The sequence below is a fragment of the Prorops nasuta genome, unplaced genomic scaffold (genome assembly GCF_024137725.1).
Source record: "Prorops nasuta isolate Cenicafe-Biocafe unplaced genomic scaffold, Cenicafe_Pnas_1.2 PNAS00001, whole genome shotgun sequence".
Lineage (NCBI taxonomy): Eukaryota > Metazoa > Arthropoda > Insecta > Hymenoptera > Bethylidae > Prorops > Prorops nasuta.
In genome coordinates this window covers 3783910-3809150 of record NW_027116798.1, presented here as the reverse complement: position 1 = coordinate 3809150, position 25241 = coordinate 3783910, and the positions used below count along the sequence as shown (strand labels likewise).

Below are 25241 nucleotides of genomic sequence, written 5' to 3'. Positions count from 1 at the left end.
GTAGCGAGGATTATAAAGCGGTGAAACTGGATGAAACGTTCGCTAGTCGTTCGTCCTACGTAGAGTCGAATACACCGGCTCGGAGTGAAAATCGCGACAAGAGGAGCTTCCTGCTAACGAGAAGAAATATCGAATTTTTACAATCATTGGGATTCACCGTGAAGAGATTGGGCGAAGGTAGTACATAGTGGAACAATGGCAGATCCCTTGAACGTCACCGCACCGCTGACCTACGACAATCGCATCACGAAAATGGAGATGCATGCCTACAATCCGTATGCGAACGCCTCGTTGGCGAACAGCGACGAGATTCGCATTCCCATACAGCAGCAAGATTTGATACTCCTGCCGTGCGAGAGTTATCTCTACGTCGAGGGCCAGCTGGTGGAGGGTACGCGTGACGCGAGCGCCACCAACGATGATACAGTTACGCTCGACTGCAATTCCGCGGCTTTCCTCTTCGACGAGATTCGTTATGAATTGAACGGTATCGAGATCGACCGATGCAGAAACGTCGGTATTACCAGCACTCTGAAGAATCTCGTTTCCCTGAGCACCGAGGAGAGCGCCAGTCTACGTCATTCCGGATGGTTCGTCGCTACGGCCAGAGACCGGCTCAAAAAGGAGGCGGCTGTTAAGAATTTCAGCTTTTGCGTGCCCCTGAAAATGCTGCTGGGATTCTGCGAGGATTATCGGCGAGTCGTCGTTAACGCGCGTCACGAGCTCGTTCTCATTCGCGCGCGCGACGATACAAACGCCATTTACTCGGCGGTGAAAATCACCGATTCGTCGATCAAGCTGCTACGAGTGCAATGGAGAATACCCCATGTGACCCTGAACGAAATTACGAAACTCCAATTTCTCGGTATCGTCGAGCAGGACAAGAGTCTGTCACTCGCTTTTCGCGCCTGGGAACTTTACGAGTATCCCCTTCTGCCTAAGTCGCAGCGACACACGTGGTCCGTGAAAGCGTCCACGCAATTGGAGAAGCCGCGATACGTCATTCTGGCGTTCAGAACGAACAAGAAGAGTAATCAGCACGAGGATGTGCTGAGATTTAATCATTGCAAAGTCCTCGATGTCAAACTCTATCTGAATTCCGAATCCTATCCGTACGATCGTCTCGACACTGATTTCACGAAATCCCGCTACTCCGTCCTCTACGACATGTATGTAAAGTTTTTCACCTCCTATTACGCTGGTGAGAAACTCGGGAGACCCATGCTCGACTATACGGACTTTTTGACGTACGGGCCGCTCTTCGTCATCGACTGCTCGCATCAGAACGAGTCCATAAAAACCGGCACGGTCGACGTTAAACTCGAGATCGAGTGTATGGAAATCATTCCGGATAATACTACAGCCTATTGTTTAATCATACACGATAAAATTGTACAATATAATCCTCTTACGAATATTGTTAGAAATGTAAGTTAAAAAAAATAAGAAAACAATTTTTATTAAATAAATATATAATAAACAACAAATTTATTCATTATTTTTTGATACAAAATACCTATCAAACTTTAGACTTAAATTCCACGTTGTGATATTTTCCTCCTTTATATAACATTATTAAATTATTGGATGCTGCAGCCTTTTGTAGGTGCTGCAACTGCTCCGTATCTTCCGCCAATTTTGCCATTCTCCCTGGCAAGAATACCCAATCGGTTGTTGACAGCTTTACAATGATTTTCATTCCATATTTTGTCATAATTTTGTCCACTTCGGAAATATCGTACTCTTGATTTTCCGTCAAGCTATTTAATTTCACAAAATTTTTTGGAATGACGCTTCCCAATTCATTGATCATATTGAAGTTCATTTTTATCTCTATGAAAAAATTAGTCTCATTAGAGTAAAAAAAAATCAATTAAATAATGCATTTACTAATCGAATGAAAAAGAAAATCTGTTCGAGATCGGGAGGAGCAAAAATGCTGAGAAGTAGATTCCACATTTTCTGCGATATCTCCCTATATCTATTGCGTTCAAGGGGACGGCTATACCAACAGCGTATAGCCGCTACCTCTATCTCACTCTATCTCTCACCGCGGCGCGCTTGCGCGTCTACTGGCCCTGGCGCGTCGCGGCCGCGGCACAGCTTGCGCGCCTGGCCACTAGGTGGCCAGCGCCACGAGCAGCTCTCTCGCTGGCAAGTTTCGTGCCGCGGAATTATATAGATGGGTCCTTGATAAGGACCCATCGCACCCTCGCATTGCTCGACAGCTGTGTAAGCAGCAGCAACCGCAGCAACGAAGCAGCCTTTTTCGCCTCAACGGCACCTCAGCAGCTTTTGACGCCTCATCGGCAGCGCCTCCACGGGCAACAAAGAGCGCCTCCACTGGCGAACTCATTGGGAGCATACTTTGGTAAGTATCACCCACCACCCACTGCCTACCAAGAGGGGACTACCCCTCTGCGGCACATTCCTCCCTCCTTAAGGGAGATTTCTCCGGGGACTGCCCGGGAGAAATTCAACCCTCTCCTTCCCCTCCACACTGCCTCCGAGGACTACCTCGGACCCAGTGTTCCGACCCCCAAGTCCAGGGCTCTCGACGAGTCGGGTAGTGGGAGGGGTAGAATTCACCCTAGGGGTGGGGTGGCTCGGAGCCACTAGAGCTCTTGGAGAAGGCGGCCGAAGGGCAAGGGGACTTCCCCTTCCCTAAAACCACTTCTCCAAATTCGCTTCCTCCCGGGGCTGGGGATTTTACTAGGGAATACCCTAGGGAAATTGTCCAGTCCGGGAGCTTATAAGTCCGCGCTCCTTTCTGGGGAATTCTAGTCTCTGGGGTTCTTGGGAAACTTCGTCTACCGAAATTCCCTAGAATTTGACGACGACAAATTCCCTAGGAAGACGATCATTTTTAACTTAGCGGTTCTTTTGTAAAAATATTGTAAACTTTTGTATATATTTATTTATTAAATAAAAACTCTTTTACCACATAACCTGGCTTTGAATACTTTATTTTAGAATAAGGCCTTCCTTTCTGACCACAGGTTCGGAGCCAACTTGAGGCACTGTTTCGCACAAATTTTTGGTCCTTCGAGCCGGATTTCCGGCAAAAAACGTTCGAAGTGCATCAGTGTTTTTAAGTTGGAGATTCTGACTGGGTTAAGATTGTGGTTTGTTCTGGAATAGAGATTCAAGATGACTACGCCTAGCTCAGGGGAATTACTAGAAGCGATCAATTACGTGCCCATGATTCGGGATGAATTCGTTCGGTTGGTCGTTAACATTAAGAAACGTGGAGTACGCAACTTCACCCTCCCTTTCTTGGAGGATAGGCTTGCGGCCGTCGAGAAGTGGCTTAAGGTGTTGCATAAAACTCACGTTAAGATCACTACTCATACTAAACCGGCTGAATTAGCTAAAATGGATTACGTAACCGAAAGCTGGTATGAAGCGGCCCTTGATGCCCATAGTGACGCGGAAGAATACATCCTAGGACATTTAGATGAACTTCGCTCCAATCAGGTGATGCCAGCATCAGGTCCCACGGCGCCTTCAGGCGAAATAAACCACATTAGGCTTCCAATTATCGATTTGCCGAAGTTTTCCGGGGATTGTTTAGAATGGAACAACTTTTATGAAACATTCAGTTCCATTGTTCATGAAAAGGCATATGTCTCCGGACGAGACAAGTTCCACTATCTAAAATCTTGCTTGCAAGGTGAAGCGGCTACGGTTATTAAATCTTTAGCGATCACCTCCGAGAACTATGAGATAGCATGGGACACTCTAGTAGCTAGGTATACTGACAGACGAATGATCACGGATACGTTCTTGGACCAGATCTCGCAAGTCCCCACGCTTCGGGGTGACAATTTTAAAGTTCTCAAGGAAGTTAGGGACTCGGTCACGGTTGCGCTCAACGCCCTCAAAACTATGGGTTACGGCGTCGATCATTGGGATCCCATCATTGTTCATTCACTGAAGAACAAACTGGATGACACCCTCCGCTTGGCCTGGGAGATGTATCTGGGAAGCAGCAAGGATTATCCCACCTTTCTTCAATTTTCGGAGTTTCTAACGCGTCACATTAACTCTTTGCAATCATTAGGTAACAAACCTAAAACTTCCAAAAAGGAATCGGGGAGATCCTTGAAGTCACACGCTACTAGCGTGAATAGTACCGGTTGCGCTCACTGTGGTAGTAACCATTTCTTGTATCAGTGCAAGGACTACCTTGCATTGACCCCTCAGGCCCGTTCAAAGTTCGCATTTTCACAGAATCTTTGCATCAACTGTTTGAGGCCCGGGCATAGTTGCTCCAATTGCTCTTCTTCGTCACGATGCAGGAAATGTAGTAAAATGCATCATACTTTGTTACATTTTGACAAATCTGTCACCGGGGGGAGCAAGGCACGGGGGTCTACCCCCGCGGTCAACTCCTTTCCCGAGCCAGAACCCTCTAGCTCGAATACTACAACACATCTTAGTGTTTCCGACACCCGATCAGTGCTTTTGGCCACCTTTTCTGCCAGAATCGACGCTCATGACGGTTCTCGTATTATAGTCCGCGGTTTAGTTGACACGGGCTCCGAAACTTCCTTTATTTCGGAAAATCTAGCTCAACAACTACGGGTATCACGAAAACGTGTCAACGCGACCATTCATGGCGTCTCTCTGAATTCGGCTCAAAACGTTCGAGCAGAGGTACAGATTACTCTTCATTCTCTATCACGACACGGTGTCTCGTTGGACGTAACTGCATTGATCTTACCAAGGATTACTCAGTATATGCCTCCGACTTATTCTCCGTCGTCCTTTCCAGCACTTAGCGAAATTGATCTGGCTGATAACTTCGCTTCAACCAGGGCTCCAATTGATGTGCTCATTGGTGCAGACTATCTTGCAGCATTGATGGAAGGCCCGTACATGCATTCTCCTGATCATACGTTGCTTGCTCAGCGGACTATTTTCGGGTGGATCGTTTCGGGGGTCGTACCCAAGGCTGGTCGCTCTCATAGTGTCACGGTGCATCATTGCTTTGAGGTAGAAAAAACTCTTCGCGACTTCTGGGAACTGGAAGAAGTTCCGGAAGTCAAGCCCATGTCCACAGAGGACTCCCTCTGTGAACAACATTTTGTGAATACGGTATCACGCACCTCTTCAGGTCGTTTTGTCGTTGCTTTACCTTTTCGATCTGACATCGAGAAGCACAGTTTAGGTTCTTCCTCTCGGGTAGCAGAGAAAACCTTAAAACGAATACTTCGGCGATTGGAAACCTCTCCAGAACAAGCTGAAAGTTATTCTCACTTCTTACAGGAGTATCAAGTGTTAGGACATATGTCTCCTGTTCCTTTGAACTCTGATTTTCGCGTCTTTCTGCCTCATCATGCCGTTTTTAAGACCGAGAACCAGAAAACAAAGATTCGCGTTGTATTCAACGCATCTTCTAAAACCTCTACTGGCGTCTCGCTTAATGATACGCTATTCATTGGACCCAAACTCCAACAGGACATCACGCGAATCCTAATGAATTGGCGTTCCTTTCGATATGTAGGCGTCACTGACATTGTTAAAATGTTCAGACAGATTCTTGTGCGTTTTGAGGACCGCAAGTATCAGAACATTTTATGGAAGTCTGATTCCGGTGAGCTTCAGGCCTTCGAACTCAACACGGTGACCTACGGTACTGGACCGGCACCTTTCCTATCCTCGCGAGTTTTGCGCGAATTAGCTTACACGGACGGAGCTAACTTCCCTCTCGCGCAGGATGTGCTATTAAATTCTACTTATGTAGACGATATACTTTTTGGGGCCCATGACTTACAGCAACTTAGTTCGGTCAGGGAACAACTCATCGCTCTACTGGCAAAAGGGGGCTTCTCCTTAAGCAAATGGGCATTCAATCAACCGGGGTCTTCCCCGCTTGAACCTACCGAGCTGCATTCTTTCTTTGAGGATCCTGCTGGATCAAGTAAAGTCTTGGGCATATATTGGGATCACGGGGATGATAGCTTCCGCTTCCGTGTTTCTCCTTCACACATTGGTGTACTAACCAAACGCATCCTCTTATCAGAGAATGCTAAGATCTTCGATCCATTGGGATGGATTTCTCCAATAGTCATCACTCTAAAGCAGTTAATGCAATCCACCTGGTTGCTTAAACTCTCTTGGGATGAAGAAATTCCTGAGCCTATTCAGTCAAAATGGCTCAAGTGCTATGAGCATCTCCGAGACTTACAGACTTTACGGATTCCACGGTGGACCGGACAATCACTGACTACTGGAAAACGCGAATTAATTGGATTTTGTGACGCCTCAGAACTTGCGTACGGCGCAGTCGTTTATGAACGCCTCACTGATGAGGACGGTAACCTCTCGGTACATTTAGTGATGTCCAAAACAAAGGTCGCTCCGATCAAGACCACTTCAATCCCTCGTCTGGAGTTGGTCGCAGCTGCCCTTCTAGTCAAGTTATTGGTTCACGTCAAGGGAAGCTTGGTCGGGCGTGGTAATGCGATTCGTTGCTATTCGGATTCGCAAGTCGCTTTAGCCTGGATAGCAAAGCAACCTGTGCATTGGAAGACGTTTGTGGCTAATCGCGTTTCATATATCCAAACACATTTATCGGAAGCCAGTTGGCATCATGTACCCACTAAGTTGAATCCTGCAGACTTGTGCTCAAGAGGAACCAGTGCTCAACAGTTATCAGAGGACTCACTTTGGTGGCATGGGCCTGCTTTTCTCCGTGAGCACACCGCAAATCCCGTTCAGGTCTTTGAAACCACGGAAGAAAGTCGGAAGGTAGCGTTAACCGCTCAATTCGACACAACTGAGTGTTGGTTTTTTGATAAGTTTTCGTCTTGGTCTAAACTGGTCCGAGTTATGGCCTATGTTCTTCGATTTGTCCAGCGGACCAGAAAAAACGACCAATGGGAGGACTCCCTCCTGTCTGCAACGGAAATTCGCAGTTCGATTGAAGCCTTGGTAAAGGTTGTTCAACGAACACACTTCGCGAGCGAAATCTCAGCCTTGAGTCATGGGTTACGTTTACCGTCGCGGTCAAAGCTTCTTTCCTTACATCCGGTCATTGATTCACAAGGAATTTTAAGAATAGGGGGGCGGCTTCGGAATGCCGAAATTTCTGAACACATGAAACACCCCATTATTCTTCCGGATTGCCACTTAACGGCCATACTCATTAGGCAAACGCACCTAGATACACTTCACGGGGGGCTCCAACTAACTTTGTCCACGTTGCGACAAAAGTTTTGGGTCGTGAATGCGCGAAATCTAGTAAAATCATGCGTTCACAAATGCGTCACGTGTGTTCGCGAACGCGCTAAACTCGGTAACCAGCTTATGGGATCACTCCCTGCCGCTAGGGTTTCGCGAAGCTTCACTTTTGAACACACCGGAGTAGACTATGCTGGGCCTTTCTTGGTTAAATTGCATCACGGTCGTAACGCAAAATCCATGAAATGTTACGTGGCAGTGTTCGTATGTCTATCTACCCGTGCTGTTCACTTGGAACTCGTTTCTCGATTGGATACCGAGGCCTTCCTCGCCGCGCTGTCTCGATTCATTTCTCGTCGTGGAAAACCCGCCGTTATGTACTCAGACAACGGCCTTAATTTTCAAGGAGCGGACGCGGAACTAAAACGCGCCTACCGATGTGCCTTAGAAGCCGCCCGCGCTCAACCCACCGAGTCCATCCGTGAAATCGAGTGGAAATTCATTCCTGTCGCTACTCCCCACTGGGGCGGTCTTTGGGAAAGTGCTGTAAAAAGTATGAAACACCACCTGAAGCGCTCCCTCGGAGTTTTCGTGCCTAATTTCGAGGAAATGACCACACTACTGACTAAGATTGAGGCCTGCCTAAATTCACGACCTATATCGCGGTTACATGATGATCCAGAGTCTTTGGACGTACTCACTCCGGGGCATTTCTTGTCAGGACGGGCGTTAAATTCCCCCCCTGAACTTTCCACCTTGGATTTACGCGAATCATCATTAAACCGTTGGCAAACCGTGAATCGAATCACCGAGACATTTTGGAAGAAATGGTCTTCCGAATACTTACATACTCTGCAGCATAGGCCGAAATGGCAAAATTCTAACTCGGAATTTGGTGAAGGAGATCTAGTTCTTGTTAAAGTACCTAACAATCCCCCGCGCATGTGGACCTTGGGGCGGATTCTCAAACTAGTTCCTGGAGTAGACGGGGTAGCTCGCGTAGCGATAGTTAAAACCGCGAGAAAAGAGATTCAACGGAGTCTCTCGCAACTCTGTAAACTCCCTTCTTAACCCTCGCTTTGGGTCGTATCAGGGTCTATCTTTACCCTGCTTTCCGGCATCCTGGGACTCTTCAGGTTGTCATCTTTCCTTTTCAAGCTTCCTGGGACTCTTCAGGTCGCTTAACTTTCTCCTTCTGGGCTTCCTGGGACTCTTCAGGTGGTCTATTCTCTTTCCCGGTTTCCTGGGACTCTTCAGGTTACCACCTCCCCTCTCGGGCGTCCTGGGACTCTTCAGGTCGTCCTGTTTCCTGTTCCAAACCTTCGGAACACCTATGATTTCCGCCATGTCTTTTCTTCCAAAACTCCAACAATACTTACTGAGTCTTCGTACTCATCATTTGCCTTTTTTGGTGCAGCGATATTTGAGCATGGCGGATTATCCATGGGCCCACCTACTGGGCGTAGGATATGAGGACGAGGGGGACGACGTCCTAGAATTACATGCCCCCCGGGAGGAAAGTGAATTTCGGCGGCTGTTCAGCCATGTCCTCCCGGCGGGGCCGAATGAGGAGCCGGCACCACCACCACCATCCAAACCGCGGGTCAGACGGCAGAGGCCCGTTATGGCCTCACAGAAGCGCATTGCCTCAGTGAACTGGGCTGGGAAAACCCTGGATGATCCCAGTGCCAGGGAGCTTGAGCGCAATGCGCAAAAAATCACAGTACGCGCATTCGGGCAAACCATAGAGGTGCCCCTTTATACGGCCCTTAAGTTACGCCGATGGAAGGCCTGGGCCCCACAGGGCAAGATCACCCTACGGTGGTCCCCCGCTTTGGAGCTTCACTCCGCAAAGCTTCAAATGAAGCCCAAAAAATAGTCGTCTCGTCCCTATCTGTTTTGTATATTTTATTTTTATTTTATTTTTGTAAATAAAATCGTTAAACTCAGTTAATTTTATTCTTCCTTCTTGACGCCATCGCGTCAACGGGGGGAGTTTGTTCGAGATCGGGAGGAGCAAAAATGCTGAGAAGTAGATTCCACATTTTCTGCGATATCTCCCTATATCTATTGCGTTCACAGGGGACGGCTATACCAACAGCGTATAGCCGCTACCTCTATCTCACTCTATCTCTCACCGCGGCGCGCTTGCGCGTCTACTGGCCCTGGCGCGTCGCGGCCGCGGCACAGCTTGCGCGCCTGGCCACTAGGTGGCCAGCGCCACGAGCAGCTCTCTCGCTGGCAAGTTTCGTGCCGCGGAATTATATAGATGGGTCCTTGATAAGGACCCATTGCACCCTCGCATTGCTCGACAGCTGTGTAAGCAGCAGCAACCGCAGCAACGAAGCAGCCTTTTTCGCCTCAACGGCACCTCAGCAGCTTTTGACGCCTCATCGGCAGCGCCTCCACGGGCAACAAAGAGCGCCTCCACTGGCGAACTCATTGGGAGCATACTTTGGTAAGTATCACCCACCACCCACTGCCTACCAAGAGGGGACTACCCCTCTGCGGCACATTCCTCCCTCCTTAAGGGAGATTTCTCCGGGGACTGCCCGGGAGAAATTCAACCCTCTCCTTCCCCTCCACACTGCCTCCGAGGACTACCTCGGACCCAGTGTTCCGACCCCCAAGTCCAGGGCTCTCGACGAGTCGGGTAGTGGGAGGGGTAGAATTCACCCTAGGGGTGGGGTGGCTCGGAGCCACTAGAGCTCTTGGAGAAGGCGGCCGAAGGGCAAGGGGACTTCCCCTTCCCTAAAACCACTTCTCCAAATTCGCTTCCTCCCGGGGCTGGGGATTTTACTAGGGAATACCCTAGGGAAATTGTCCAGTCCGGGAGCTTATAAGTCCGCGCTCCTTTCTGGGGAATTCTAGTCTCTGGGGTTCTTGGGAAACTTCGTCTACCGAAATTCCCTAGAATTTGACGACGACAAATTCCCTAGGAAGACGATCATTTTTAACTTAGCGGTTCTTTTGTAAAAATATTGTAAACTTTTGTATATATTTATTTATTAAATAAAAACTCTTTTACCACATAACCTGGCTTTGAATACTTTATTTTAGAATAAGGCCTTCCTTTCTGACCACAGGTTCGGAGCCAACTTGAGGCACTGTTTCGCACAAAATCCTTACCTTTTTTTATTTATGTAAGAATCAAGTTTATTTTTAATGCGTTCAAACACACACAAACTTATTTTTTCTTAATAGTTCAAGCACGCGTGGTACGACTATGCAGCTCTCGTTTAACAGACTGACTTTTTATATGAACGATATTATCATATATTAAGCGTATGCAATGTTTGGAAGGGGTAATTTTTTTTTTTTTTTTCTTTCTTACTTGCGATGAATTTCCATTGTGATTGACCTATAGGTTTATCACAGTATAACACAATAGGAAAAAATATCTATGGATATCACTATACGGGGATTATTCAGAGGGTATAGTGTATCCTTCTTAATTAAGAAAGAAATAATGGAAGGGGTAATTTTTTTTTTTTTTCTTACTTGCGATAAATTTCCATTGTGATTGACCTGTAGGTTTATCACAGTATAACACAATAGGGAAAAATATCTATGGATATCTCTATATACGGGGAGGGTATAGTGTATCCTTTAAGAAAGAAAGAATGGACTTCTAATGTAATTTCATATTGAAAACAAACGATAAAGACTCTCTCTCTCTCTCTCTCTCGACGGGATTTCTTCAGAAGATTCATTCAGTCCTCGAACCTACAGCAGTACACGTTGAAAGAGCAAAATATTAAAAATGGAAAGTGAAAAGTGTTCTGTGACGATAAATCGTGCAGAAGAGGAGGAAACTGCAGCAGAATCTATGCAGGATTATATTAGGAGAATTAACGATTCTCATGAACGCTATTTTCGAGAATATGAAGCGATGCTTCAGCGAAATATGCATTGTAAGTACTTATTTTATTAATTTTTAAAAGAAGAAAACCCACCCATACATAGAATCATGAAATAATCTTACAACACACATACGAAAAAAAAAAAAAAAAATTTTTAATTTTTTTTCCTTTTATTTTTTAGCAGCTATTGATTTAGAGAAGGAGGAGGAGGAGGAGGAGGAGGAGGTGATTTTTGTAAGTATACTTGATTTGTAAAGTAGTTATTACAATATTAAAAAAAGTTTTCAAATATGTCCTAGGTGAAAAATAGTAGCACGCAGACGGAACCTATTTTCGCAAAAACAGAGGCTACACAAATGGAACCTGAAATGGATTTAACACCACATTATTGGTGTACTAATTGTGAAAAGTATGGTCACCTAAAAATTAATTGTACACTTCCAGAGTGGTGTTCCATTTGTAAACAATACATTCATCATACTATCGAATGTATGAAAAACTTTTAAAAATTGTAAATAAAACCAATAAATATATTTTTACTTAAATTTGTGTTTCTTCAATACCTTTCCATCCATCCACTTTACAAAATAATATTCTGCGTTCCACTTCTCGGAAACTACTCATAATTATTCCACTACGTGTTATGTTTACAGCAGGTCATCAAGCACTGGCGGTAGTATAAGTTTCTTCAGGGCATAATTTATATCGTCTTCTCTATTCTTCTCATTTTCAAAATCTTTTTTTGATAACCTCAAAATTCTATTTCTCCTTCTCTTTCTCTTTCTCTTTCTCTTTCTCTCCTTCTCTGCGTTCACTGCTTACCGTAAGAGGGGGGAGGCCACTTGTGTACCCTACGAGTTTAACGTCGGGGGAACGCGATAATGCGCACAACCGCATGCGCACAACCACACGAGGAGAGGGGGCAATTCCCCTACTTCCCCTACCGCCGCGGGACCCCGACCCCCTCGCCACGCGGTCATAGAACCATCCTAGCTACTCTACTATTGTCCGTTAAATACACAATTAACTTTAACACTATTTGCACTAACAAATACCTTATCTATACGCACACGCAATAATACTTCCGCGTCTACTAAAAAATCCTTAGGCTCTATATAATTACTGTTAACTACCATACCGCTGCATATTCGACTTCGAAACGCCGAATCAAGCTCCTCCCAGATAAGTTCTTGAACGTCATTGCTACAACCAGCGCCTGATTTAATATGATTCAGTTCTCTCTGTGCTCGTAGCAATAGACACTTTATAGACGTGATTTCGGCGAAATTCTTTTGACACGTTCCAACGGGCAAAGCTCGATCCGCGTTGCTCAATCGTCGAATATACTCGCGACATTCCAGTACCCACGCATCGTATTCGTTCGCGCTATTGATTGTAAAAAACTTTCTTTGCAATTCAGTCGACATTTTGTGTGTTTCTTAAAGAAATGACTCTGTCATACGGTGAACAACAACAATAAATTAATAATTGCGAATGCGTCTCTCGCGAAGAGTAACGCTTATATATATATATCGAATAGAGAATGAAAGTAGGGTTATCTACACATCCCATTGTTTCGTCCGAAATGCATACTGACATTGATATCCATTGTTTTTTTTTCAGAAGTCTTTTATTCCTTTATATATTGATCATATACAGATTTCATAAAGTAGACATTTTGCAGTGAACATATACCATAATGATTCATACACTTGGGTAACGGTGGTTCGAAATTTTTACTCCATCCAAGACTAAATTTACCCCACTCACACTCCTTCGCATTGTATATATTTTCTAAGTTGCAAATTTTTCTCAACCAATCATATTTCTCCCGTCCTTTCACGAAAATCCAATCCTCCTCCTCCTCCTCCTCGTATGACGTTACATACTTTCTTATTACATCTTTATACTTGTAATAAGGTGAATGACCGTCGGTCCAATTGAATCCATGGCGATTAAAATAAAGCCAACTTTAAAAAGAAAAAAACATTATATTTTTTATCGTTTAAAAAAAAAAAAAAAAAAAATACTTACTCATTCTGTTCTCTCTCGAGATCGCTCAACCAAGCTTCTTGAAATGGTGGTGAAAATACAGTGTGATACACTTCATTATCACGCAACACCGCAAACTCTTTAACTATAAAACTTTTGTCGGTCAATACAAAACCTTGAAAATCAACGAATGTCGGTGTCATTATCGTCGTCAGTCGCTCGATGCAATACTGAACGATCTTTTTTTTATCGCATTTAAGAAATTTCTTTTCCCCCTCCATCAGGGGATAAAATATGCTAAACGTATTAAAATTCAATGTTTTTTTTTTTTTTTTTGGAGGGGATAATTTCTAAGACTTTTTCCCATTGTAATTAAGAAAGAATGGACTCCTTATCAAATGTAACTTTATATTTTAAAGAAACGATAAAGTCTTTCTCTCGACGAAGATATTTCTTTGGATGCTTCATTTCAGTTCTTTTCTTCGTCGAGAATAGCGCGAGCGCAACGATGCATAGAATAACTCACATAATGGATATAGAAGGTTTCTTAGTTTATAAAAAAGAACTTAAATATAAAGATATAGCTATAATTGATTTAATAAGTGACCAAATTTCTTACGCATCTTTTCGTTTGCGTGACACTATTAACAACCTTAGTGAGAAAGACAAAAAAACTGTGTGGTATTTGCTCAATATGGTGCATGGTATAAAATACAGTGATACGGGATTCGAGAAATACGAGCAGGAGGATGTAGAAGATTTTATTGGAGATTGCTTAACCTGCGAGAATCCCGTAGTAGCCTACAAGGGAGGGAATAATCAAAAAAATATATTGAATAGGATGAATGTGGAAAATATCAATTTAGAAGTGTATGGTTGTCCTAAGTTTAAGGATTTAATTAAATTATATGATTTTGAAAAAACACCGTGTAATTTACACGTTCGAGAGACGAACTTGGACAATGAACGTATCCACTGTCCTTACGAGGAGGTGTCAGTTTTTGCCAAGTGGATAAAAGCAAATATGTGATTCTTTGAAAACTATTTAGAGAAATAAAGAGGAGAACACAAGTCCTCAAATCTTCATTCAATCTTATACCGTCGTCGGTGCTGCACACAGGGAAAAAAAATTAGCTGTGAAAAGTGTAAATTAATCATGATTCAAGAGGATATTGTTCCTCTTTCACCCACTCTTCCCAGAGAATTGACAGAGGAATACGTCAATCGAATTAACGATTTTTTCAATCGTTACTTCGAAGAGTATGAACGGAAACTGCATCTTTATTTGCATAAAAACTGTAAGTATTTATTTTTTACATTTTTTCATAATTATTGTTTGTTTTTTTTTTTTTTTTTTTTTTAATAAAGTGAAGAAAGACGAAAAGAAACAGGCTGAGGAAAAAGATATTGAGTCAAAGGAGACGAAGAAGGAAGAGGAGGAGGAGGAAAAAGATATTGAGTCAAAGCAAACGAAGAAGGAAGAAGAGGAAGAGGAGAAAAAAGTAGAGGAGGAGGATATTAAGTCAAAGCAGACTAAGAGGGAAGGAGAAGAGGAACGACCACATTTCTATTTCTTTTACTATTAAATTTTGTGTATAATATTTAAAAAAAAAAACGAGAGAAAAAGTAGAGGTTAAATAAAATATTATTGAAAAAATATTATTGTAAATATTCTCCTTCCTATTTCATCAGGAGTAAACGGAAAGAAATCTAATACGTTTTGATTAAGAGATGTAACTCAATCTAGAGTAGAGATAGATAAGGATTATTCGTACTGGAGAGCAATCTCGACTTCAGTAGTGTTTCTGACAGTAGACGAAATGGATTCAAACAAAAAAAAAATCAGTTTGCCAGACAAAAAAATGACATTATTGGATTATCAACAAACAGGAAAGCCTGTAGCAATCGTAAAGCCATTTAGGATTGTACAACAGCCAACACCGCAGTTAGTTGTAGCAAATAGATGGAGACTTCTGCAGCAGCATCAACCACTTCGTAGACCTTTAAATGCACCGCTGCAGCCTGATGCTGCTAGTGCTGGTGCTGCTGCTGGTGCTGCTGCTGCTGCTGGTGATACCGATCATCAACCTATACCACGTATTGTAAGCTGTGCAATATGTGGTCTACGTGAGCATAGGGGTCGTGATTGCATTTAACAGTCACCATCACGAATCGGTAAGAAAAGTTTAAACTCTTCTAACATTAAGTACTTCACGAAATTAAAATTTAAGACTAATAATAAATCATTTTCAATTTTTTAATCGCAGATTCTGCTGCTGGTGCTGGTGCTGCTGCTACAGTTTAGGAGCAATATTATTATGTGTATAATATTATTATTATTATTTTAAAAATATATAAGTTTTAATTAAAAACTCCAACGATCGTTCAACTCGTAACCCCCATCTCCCTGCTCCTCACCCTTGAAATCACGCGAAAAATGATAAAACAATATTATTAACGTTCGTCGTATCAGGATGCTAGTTAAAATATTGAGATCATCCAAAGTATGGACGAGGTAGTGGAAGATAGTAGTGAGATGGAAGAGGAGGATAATAACGTGTTGATAGCTATTGTGAGGTGGCGAAAGCTAATACGTATTGATAGAGAAAATAATAATATGTATTGTTAATATATTTCGTATTGAGCTTACATCTCTCCCATTCTCAGTCTACCGAGTTTGCTTAACGTGATAGTTCCTACAAAAAAAAAAAAAAAAAAATGGGTGTAATTAAATTGTACAGATTATTTACTGAACAAAATATTGATAACATTCTAAATATGGAAGAATCAGTGGAGGAAGAAGAAGAAGAATTAGATTTGGAAGGAGATTGGGGTGAAATTGAAGACGAGGATAACAACGTGTTGACCGCAATTGAGAGAATGTTGAGGAAGAAGCTTCAGCGGCAACAATCCCCACAGTCCGATGGGAATAATGACGATAATGATGATCGTCTATCAGATTTTAGTAGTGAAATGGAGTGGGAGGGTATTGATATGGAACAAGAACTATATCCAGAAAACGTAATACGGTTCGACGAGGATGCAGACGTTCTCCAGCTACTGTCCGATTCATCTACGGAGACCACCCACAATCGGTAAGAATCGATGAAAAAAAAAAAAATTTTTTTGGCATCGAGTGCTAGGATAAGTAGTATAATAAATATTTTTCCTTACTTTTTTCTCGAAGATGATACCGCTCCTACTGCTACTGTCACTACCATCTGCCGCTATTTACTTAGAATAACCAATCAAAAATGATGTCAACATTTTTTCCCAGTATTTATTTATTGTATAAATAAAACTTTCAAAATAAAAACTTATACTTCCTTTTTTTTTATCAACCTAACAAATTAGAATTTGCTTTTAGAGGTACAAATAAAAATATACGAGGATGCTAGTAGGTCTCTATTGACATTCTCTTTGACTGCGTTCCACTTCTCGGAAAGGAAGCTAATACGTTTTGATAAAGAGAAGACTAATATGTATTGATAAAGAGGAAAGAAAGGCATCAGATTAACTAAAAAATACGTACGTAATCGGTCAGTTCATATTTCATTGGAAGATCGTTTTGCATCTGAGCGACTAGTGACGAAAAATCTTGAGATTATTTTAACGCTAGCGACGGTAGTGTAAAGAACAATGTTGTGTGACATACCGAAAAAGCAAGAAAATGATTTGTGGGAGAATGTGGAGGTGGTGCGGGACATTGGGGATGACCCAGATTTTGCCACCTTAGTTGAGGAACTTATGGAGATAACTAATGAAATGGAGGAACAAATGGAGCAAGAGGAGGAAGAGGAGCAAGAAGAGAAAGGAGATGAAGAGGCGGCGTAAACCTAAAAATCGCGTGCTGAATTATTGTAAGTATACTTGCTTTGTTAAAAAATAGAGCTATTACTATGCGAAAAGTAACAACATGATTTCAATTATGTCTAAGGTGAGAAATATTGGCTACGCAATCGGAGACTTTCGTCACGGGAACACAAGCTGCGCGCAAATGGAGCCTGAGGTAGACCTTACTTCGACGAGGCAAAGTGGACCATTTTGATTTTAGATGGAAGAACTAATCAAAACGCAGAGCCCAGCTATCTCGCTGCAGATTATCAGAAAAAAAAAAAAAAAAAAATGAAGATTGTAAAAAATATATATATTTTAAATAATAAAGTGTGTTTTTTATGCCGCAAGGCTGTTTCACCAAAATCTACGTGTATTTATACGTTCCCTGAATTCCTTTAATAATAAATTAATTTTACAATATGTGTTCTCTCTCTCTCTCTCTCTCTCTCTCTCTCTCTCTCTCTCTCTCTCTCTCTTATATCTCTCGCGTAAAGGGCTGGGACGTTTGGCGGACCCGTTGCGAACACCGGCTGGAATTTTTCATTTGAAATTAGGCATACCAATGGATGAAATAACAAAATAGGCAGATAGGCGCGCGATGTACTACACAATTTATAAAATGGAATTTAGATTCGCAAACTTCTTATAAAATTATACCACGTTATCAGTACCAAGCGATCTAACGATATAAATAAACCTTATTGTTAAAGGCTAAACAATTGGAGTGTCACGTGATTAATTTTCCCCCACCACTGGGCTTCCCCCACCACCCTGGAGTGGGGGCAATCCCCCTCCGCTAAGAAGTGGGGGTATTTCCCCTACCTCCCCTTCCCCCGCGAAACCCCGACCCCCTCGCCACCCGGTCCCAGAATCCCTATAGCCACACTACTTTGACTATATGCCGACGTTTGAAAAGTTGACTAGCTGATGAAGCTGACTGAATGTCATCTATAAGTTGACTTTAAGTCGACTATAAGTCAACAATGTCTGACTGTAAGCCGACTTATGAAAGTTGACTTTAAGACGACTTGTGATAGCTGACTTTAAGTCGACTTATACTAGTCGCCTCTAAGCTTACTTATGATAGTTGAATTTTTAGGTTATCATGTGCCGTGTTTCAAAATTCACTGCCAGTACTACAGATACTGAAATTTATACATTTTATGTCTAGCATCTTATAGATATGATAGTACTAATAGTACTGCCAGTGAATATTATAATATATTAAATTTAAACTGATTACTATATTATTATAAATTTAACCCTGGGTACGCACACATCCCGAAAATACTGTACTGCACACACTGGGTCAATTTGACCCAACAGCTTTGAGTGACGGTTTTTCGTATACCATGCATGCAAGAATAAAAAAATTAATTTCTGTATTTACCCTGAACCTTTCTTTATTACATTATATAGTTCTTGTTAGACAAAATTATAATAAATTATTTGCAGACTGTTCAAAATACGAGCATGGCAGAGCAACGGCTTTCTTACTTAAATATTGTGTAGTTATTTCAAATTTGAATTTTAAAAGCTCAAACATTTGGATTCTATAGATGAAAAGATATTCTTCAACGTAAAAATAATAAGACTTTGTTTGGTTTCAAAAAATATATTTTTTTCAACATATTAATGTGGCAGTTTTATAATATTACAAAATACTCTTTTGGACGAATTTGTATTAGAACAAAAACGAAGAAAACATTCATTATGGAAAAAGGGGTACTATGTTATATAATAAATATACAAAAATTTTAAGAATAATAAATTTTAATGAAATTTTACTCCACGCAAGCGCAAGTTGAGCAAAGTTTTGATCGGTGATCCAAGCACATCGGCCGTAAACAAGAGATGCACTGATAGCACGTTTTTTTGTCAAATTTTGTCGGACATATTCGGCATCTAGTTCTTTTAGCTAAAAGTCCAGCGTCCTGATTATTGCGAAATGTTTCATGGTGCATTTTCAGCATCGTTTCGATAGCGATTTTTAAAGAAATTCGCAGGTTTGGAATTTTTTGGCGCACTGTAATCCAAGGTTTCACAAGATGCCAGATTATCTTCTTCATGCAAATTATTGCAGGAACTTTAGTTTCGTCCCCAGTTATGCTGTTCTTGCATTTCAGAAGAATTCTTGCATTTACCATTGCTTGATCTAGCATGGCCCAAAAAATTCTCAAAGGCCAGCGATTGCTTCGTCTAACTACTGTATAATTTTTGCATAGCGCATCAAAGGTGTCTGTCCCTCCTTTGGTGTTATTGTAGTGTAGGACAATTTTTGATTTTCCGTCTATAATCTCTTCCGAGTTCATAAACGAGGATGCCAGCAGCACAACTTTATTTTTTTTCGGGGTGAAAGACAGCAGAGTTATGCCGGAATTGGAAAAACAGAATTTTGTGCTTGGAAGTTCTTTTCTAGCAACTTTCATTTCCATTGGAATCTCTCGTTTATTTTTTCGAATTGTTCTAGTCATAGTCAGTTTATAAGGTTCCTCTTTCATCTGCTCGAATAATGGGATCGCCGTATATAAATTATCACAAGTCACACTTCTGTTTGAGCCATGAATTGGCTCCGTAACCTGACGTAAAAGAACTTGAGGCACAAGTTCGTCACGTTCAATTCTTACGGTCCCTATTCCCAATCTCGGAATGGCATTTATCAAATAAGCAGTTCTGGCATCATTGAGCGTTATCAAAAGAAGACCGCATTTATCTGGCTTATTCTTTATATAAGTTCTAAAAGCACAGCGGTCACGAAAGCCAAGTAGCTGCTCATCAACCGTGCAATAAGTAGATGGTTTATAATTATTTTTGCAGTTATTGATGAATTTCTCAAAAATTCCTCTTACTGGGGCAAATTTGTCGGCTGAATCTCGAGTTGCTCGATCGTCAAATCTTAAATTTTCTGTTAAAAAGTTCCAACGACGTAGTGGGAAAACGCACCGATAAAAGGACGTTCCATTTTCCACTGACCACAAATCGAAATCACGAACTTTAGGTTGCTTCCATAACCCTGAGTAATACGTAACTGCAATATAAGCTCGTATTTCTGCCACATAAGTTGGATGGTGATACGATTGTTCTATGGATTCTTTTGCAATGAAATTAACAATTGAAAATTCGATTTGAATATTTGTAAATTTGACAATATCTTCTATAATGTCAGGAGAGAAAAGAATTTCCCAAAACTCCTCTATAGTGGTAGCGTTTGCAGCGTTGTTGATTGGGCCAGAAACAATCACAGGAGCTACACCCGGATTGAGTCGATCTGACACTCGTTGAGGTTTTTTCAACCTCCATACATAACCATTTTTTCCACAAGCTATGCTGTTAGGTCTCCCCGCAGATTCTCTTCGTTCTCGTGCCTCAAGCACTATAGAAGACAAAACTACATTTTCAAGTTCTGATTCCAAATCATTTTCTTCAACTTGCTCATCCGAAGAATAATTTGATCCGTAGTCAAGGTCACTACCATCTTCAAACTCAGATAAATTGTCATCCACATCGGAGGGATTGTCATCTTCTACTAACTGTTGTGCAATTGTTCGATTTCTCAAAATTCGAGTAACCTACATAATTACTTAGAAAAATTTATTTAGTAAAACGATAAACCAAATTTTGGTGCTATTTTATTTTGCTTACATGAATATACTGCTAATGAATTAAAAGTACCCATAGGAACGAATAACAAAAGCCACTCAAAACAAGCGTACAGCGCACACTAGGTCAACTAGACCCAGGACAAAAAAGTAATTTTTTCTCATTTAATGGCACTTGGGTATTGACGTTGCAGCGGTTAAAAACACCATACGTGATTATAATTAAGATATTGAACTAATAATTTACAGTACTTTTATGGCATTACTTACCTTTATAATTACCTAAAATGAGAGAAAAACCAAACCACGGGTCATTATAACCCAGTGTGCGCACCGAGGGTTAAATTTATTTTCATTATATATTATATATTATAAACACAAGAATTATTAACTGAATTTGGTAACAGAAACATATATATATATATATATATATATAATTATATATTATAACGTGGATTTTTGAGATCCCCATTATAATCGGGTGTTTTTAGGTTATCCACCCCTGTAGGAAAAGTAAATGCTGTGCTTCTCCTTCCTGCTCATATCATCCACCCGCTCAGGAGCGTACTCCTAAGCTATTTTGTATCATATCAACTTATTGTATTAGTCCCTGCTTTAAGTTTGTATCGAGTCAGCATGTATGTGCCAGATTATTTGTTGTCTAGATATAAGTTCTATTGAATGGATGAATGAGAGAGTATCCCGAGGGGAGAGGAGGAGGGAGTTGAGATTTAGGAGAAACATTGGAGCGAGTCGTCCCTGGAGTGGCCCGCTATGGACTTTGGAGGTGAGAAGAGACGGAGAGAAGAAGTCGGAAGAAAGAAGGAGATGTCCTCCTTCCAGTGTCCTCCCTCACAGCCAAGGCTCCCCAGTACCGCTAAATAGAGACCCGCGCATAGATAATTACGCGAAATGGGACTATTTCCTGGGGAATAGGCGACCAGATGCGTAGCACAATCGCTCCCGCGGCCTGATTACGGCCAATCAAGTGACTTTATTCTGAGGAAAAAGTGCGAGGAGAGGATTCGGAGAGGAGAGGAACTGGAGAGGTGATGAAGAGAGATTTTCTGGGAAGAAGGGAGTCGTTCGAAGAACTTCGAAGAGGAAGGAGCGAGATGAGAGGTGCGTGTGCGAGTGAACGAGAGCACGGAAACAAAAGGGGACAGCCGCACCGGACCAAGGAATAAGGAGGAGAAAAGTAGAGAACTGGAAGACGAAGGGAAGACACTCCGAGGGACAGACGAGAGCGTTGAGAGACAAGGTGCCGGGCCGGACCTGTGAAGGGGGCGACTCGCCGTCGAGATAGAGTCTTCGGAATTCAGGTTAGACCGTCTTTTCATGTCCTTCTCGTGTGGTGGTTAGTGGGTGTGATTGGCCTAGGAGGGGGGAGGCGCCCTGTGGGAGGTTGTCGGGGACCCTGTATCTTCCACCAGTGGTGAGATTCTCGGAGGGAGTCGTTTTCCCCTCTCGTCAGGGCCTTGGGCCTCCTGTAGGACGTTTCTCCCCAGGCATCTTCCCACCGTAAGGCAAAGATTGTAGGGTGTATTTTCCGGCTCGCGATGACTAATTCCCCTATCACACTATTTATTTTATGGAGGTTGGGGGTTATGGAAAAAAAATGGCCGTCGGTTGGCATAGTAAAATAATCTACAAGACTAAGGCGCTGACTCCTGTAAGAGCGAAGAGATATTTCGTTAGATATCCCGCTCACGTTTGCGATGGGTATCCGATCGGTCGTAGGACGGGACTCGGGCTTGCGCGGCCAACGAATGGTTCGTGAGGTGTCGGGCGTCCCTTGAATGGGCCTTGGCCGAGTATCTATTCGCGGGGCTCCTTCGGAAGGCGCAGTCGGAGGATGAGTGCCCATGGCGTGCCTCCCCTTTGAGTCAGGATCTTAAGCCTTGTATGGAGCCTCCTTCGGGACGTGGCTATCTAATTGGGAATGGTCATTTATCCCCGTCATCCGGCCGATTCTACGACACGGGAAGCGATTGCCTGGTAAAGTCCGCCAGGAGTTCTCTCTTCCCCGCTCCTCGGGTAGAAATAGTATGAGTGTGAGAGTGAGCGAGAATAAATACGTTTGTGTGGAATGGTATGAGTGTGTATGTGAGATTTTTGGAGAGTAGAGAAAAGGGGGGTCATATGGGGCTATACCGAAAGTAATGTAAAATTCACGCGAGTGAATAAATGCCTCAGCAAATTACCCCAGAACAATGCATGTGTGATTTATTTGTGAGTAACTCTTGGAAAGAGAAGCCAACCTGACATTGCTTTACACCTGTCCTAATCCTGCCCCTCTCCTACCTTCGGGGACTGACTAACCGCAGTAAGGACGATCTTGGGAGGAGACTATGAGAACCTGGGCTCCAACATCGAGCCTGGCGCCCGACAAATTTTGATATAGTGTGTTTCCCCGACTCCGGGACATTTTAGGTTTAACTAGGAAGCTCTCAGGTTTTATACGAAGATATCCTGCCCGTAGAAATATGGCAAGACATTGCTCGTTATAAATTGGCGCCCAACGTGGGGCCCGATGGGTGGAAATTGGTGCAGGTTGGTTGAGAATTATAGACCTGTTGGTCATGTTTTGGTTGTTGTTACCAAGAGGAAAAGGACGAACGTGGTTTATGTACTGTCAGAAAGAGTGATTGAATTGTCCTTGTCTCTATGTTTGATATTATATTTGTTCGTTTGTAGCCACGGATTTAAAAAAAAAAGGTAATAGTATGTAGTAGAGTCCAAAATTAACCGGCTAAGTAACGGCAACGTTGTTTACGTTGAAAAACTTATTTCCCCAATTATGGGAGATGGGCAAAGAAACTATTCAACGGGCTAAAGGACTGTCAATGTTTTGATTTGGTTGACTTTCCTAGTAGACTTAATTCGGTGACAATAACAAAGCGCGGAGCAACACCGAAAGTAGTCCCAAGCCTTGTTTATAGTTTTAAGAGTCGCGATTGGCTCTTTATCCCCACCCGGCGTACTCTACTAACCGGCAGAAGGTAGTGCGAGCATAGACCTCGAGTCGAACGGTCGAATTTTGTTACGATTGACAATTAAATAGTGATCACGCGTGACGGTTGTGGAAGAAGTGATTAAGACGAAAAGTGCGAGTCCTCGAGGGGCACGGACTAGACGATCCGATAGAGGCCATGATAGGACTAAGGGACCAGCGGAAAGAAAAGCAGCGCTATCCGAGTGATTATTGGTAGGACGGTGAAGGTAAGTGGACTACCATCCACTAGTTGATTAAGTGCGAGTGGCGTGCGATTTTCCTCCACGCGAGTCTCACCCAAGTGATTGACCTTCCCTAGTAAAGAGAAGGGGGGGTGTTCGGTCGCGAATCGTTGGGGTGGTCTGAGATTATAAATATAGTCAGGAAAGCGTTCAGGATAGTAAGCGCGACAATATCCCCAGTTTTCCCCGAGTGTGAGTGCCTTATCGCGATACTAGTATTGGTGTTATTTTCCCAATTGATAAAGTAGCGGGGCACCTCTACCTCGGGAGTAATAAGAAACTCGTGAGCTGGGAGTTAAGGTTGTCTATCCCCGGTTGGTGGTGATCCCCTCCGGGAGTTATTGGGCAAAGATCCTCCCCGTACAGACGAGGCGTCTTCATCAGAGACGGGAGTTCAAGAGAGCGATCCGAACGGGGAGATTCTGAATTCGCATATCTCAGGACACCTTTTAATTCCCGAAAATTATCCCCGACAGGACGATAGTCCTCGGGTGTCGCTAATTTGGGTGGAATCTACCCCGACGACGTGCGTCCGGTTATTACCGCGGCACTTCGGGAAGCTATCCCCAGATTCGAGAAAGCCATATCTAGAACGGTTCCGCGGTATAAGATCAAAGTCTAGCTGGGATGAGTGTAGGAGAACAGGACAAGGATGATCCCCTCGCATGGGTCCATAAGCTCAATGTGGACGATGTCACTGCGCAGTTGGCGACACTGGGTCTCCCAGCTAGCGGTATACTGCCAACGTTGAGGCAGCGTTTATACGCCTTTTTGAGTACGAAAGAATCCAGCCCCGGTCCGAGCTGAGTGGAGAGTCTCGATCGCGGGGAGGATTCGAGGGAAACCCCTAACGTTACTGAAGGTGGCGAAATAGCGGAGGGGACGCGAATAGAACGGGCGGACACGAGGCAGCCGTGGAGTGCGGCCTCAAGGAATGATGGAGCGGTACGCAAAATTCCGCGGTTCATAGAGCGAAGTCCCCCCTGCGATAGGCGAATGGAAGGACCTAGCCACGGGAGCTACATGAGGGGAGGAACAGAAAGGACAAGGAATATACGTCTGGAGGAGCAGGTTTCCACCCTGATTGAGCGGTTGGCCGAAATATTTCCAATTAGGCAGGTCGCGGGGGGAGCGCGAATTGACCAACTAGATAGTACCTCCCCGGACAATCGGGGGAATGTGGGTGAGCGATTCCCCACGTCGATATCCCTTGAACGGGCGAACCAAAGCACCGTAGGGGAGACACTGGCAAGAGCGCGGCATGTACCGATTACAATCGTGCCGGCTTCTTATGCCGGCGAGTCGGTCCGAGGGACGATTGGGGGGGCCGCGACAACGGAAACCACCACGTTTATTGGTCCCCGATGTTCGTTAAGCGCGGAATCGGGTGGTGCCGGGAGGCGAGTAATGGGTAAACAGTCCCATCCCCGGTAACCCGCGATCGGGAGGAACTCCCTCCACCATTAACCTCCGCTTTTGGCTCATTAGAGCCTTCGCACACAGTTTCCGTAACAACGTTACGTTA

General features: G+C 43.3%; 1 protein-coding gene across 1 annotated transcript; it reads right to left on the bottom strand.

Moving 5' to 3' along the window:
* Nucleotides 1-18664: 18664 nt before the first annotated feature.
* LOC136774832 (uncharacterized) lies at nt 18665-20644 on the bottom strand. The gene is made up of 3 exons (XM_066729317.1): nt 20594-20644; nt 20523-20534; nt 18665-20449 (listed from the first exon to the last, which is right to left on the bottom strand). The coding sequence occupies exons 1-3, from the start codon at nt 20642-20644 to the stop codon at nt 18665-18667; spliced, it is 1848 nt and encodes a 615-aa protein (XP_066585414.1).
* Nucleotides 20645-25241: the final 4597 nt, after the last annotated feature.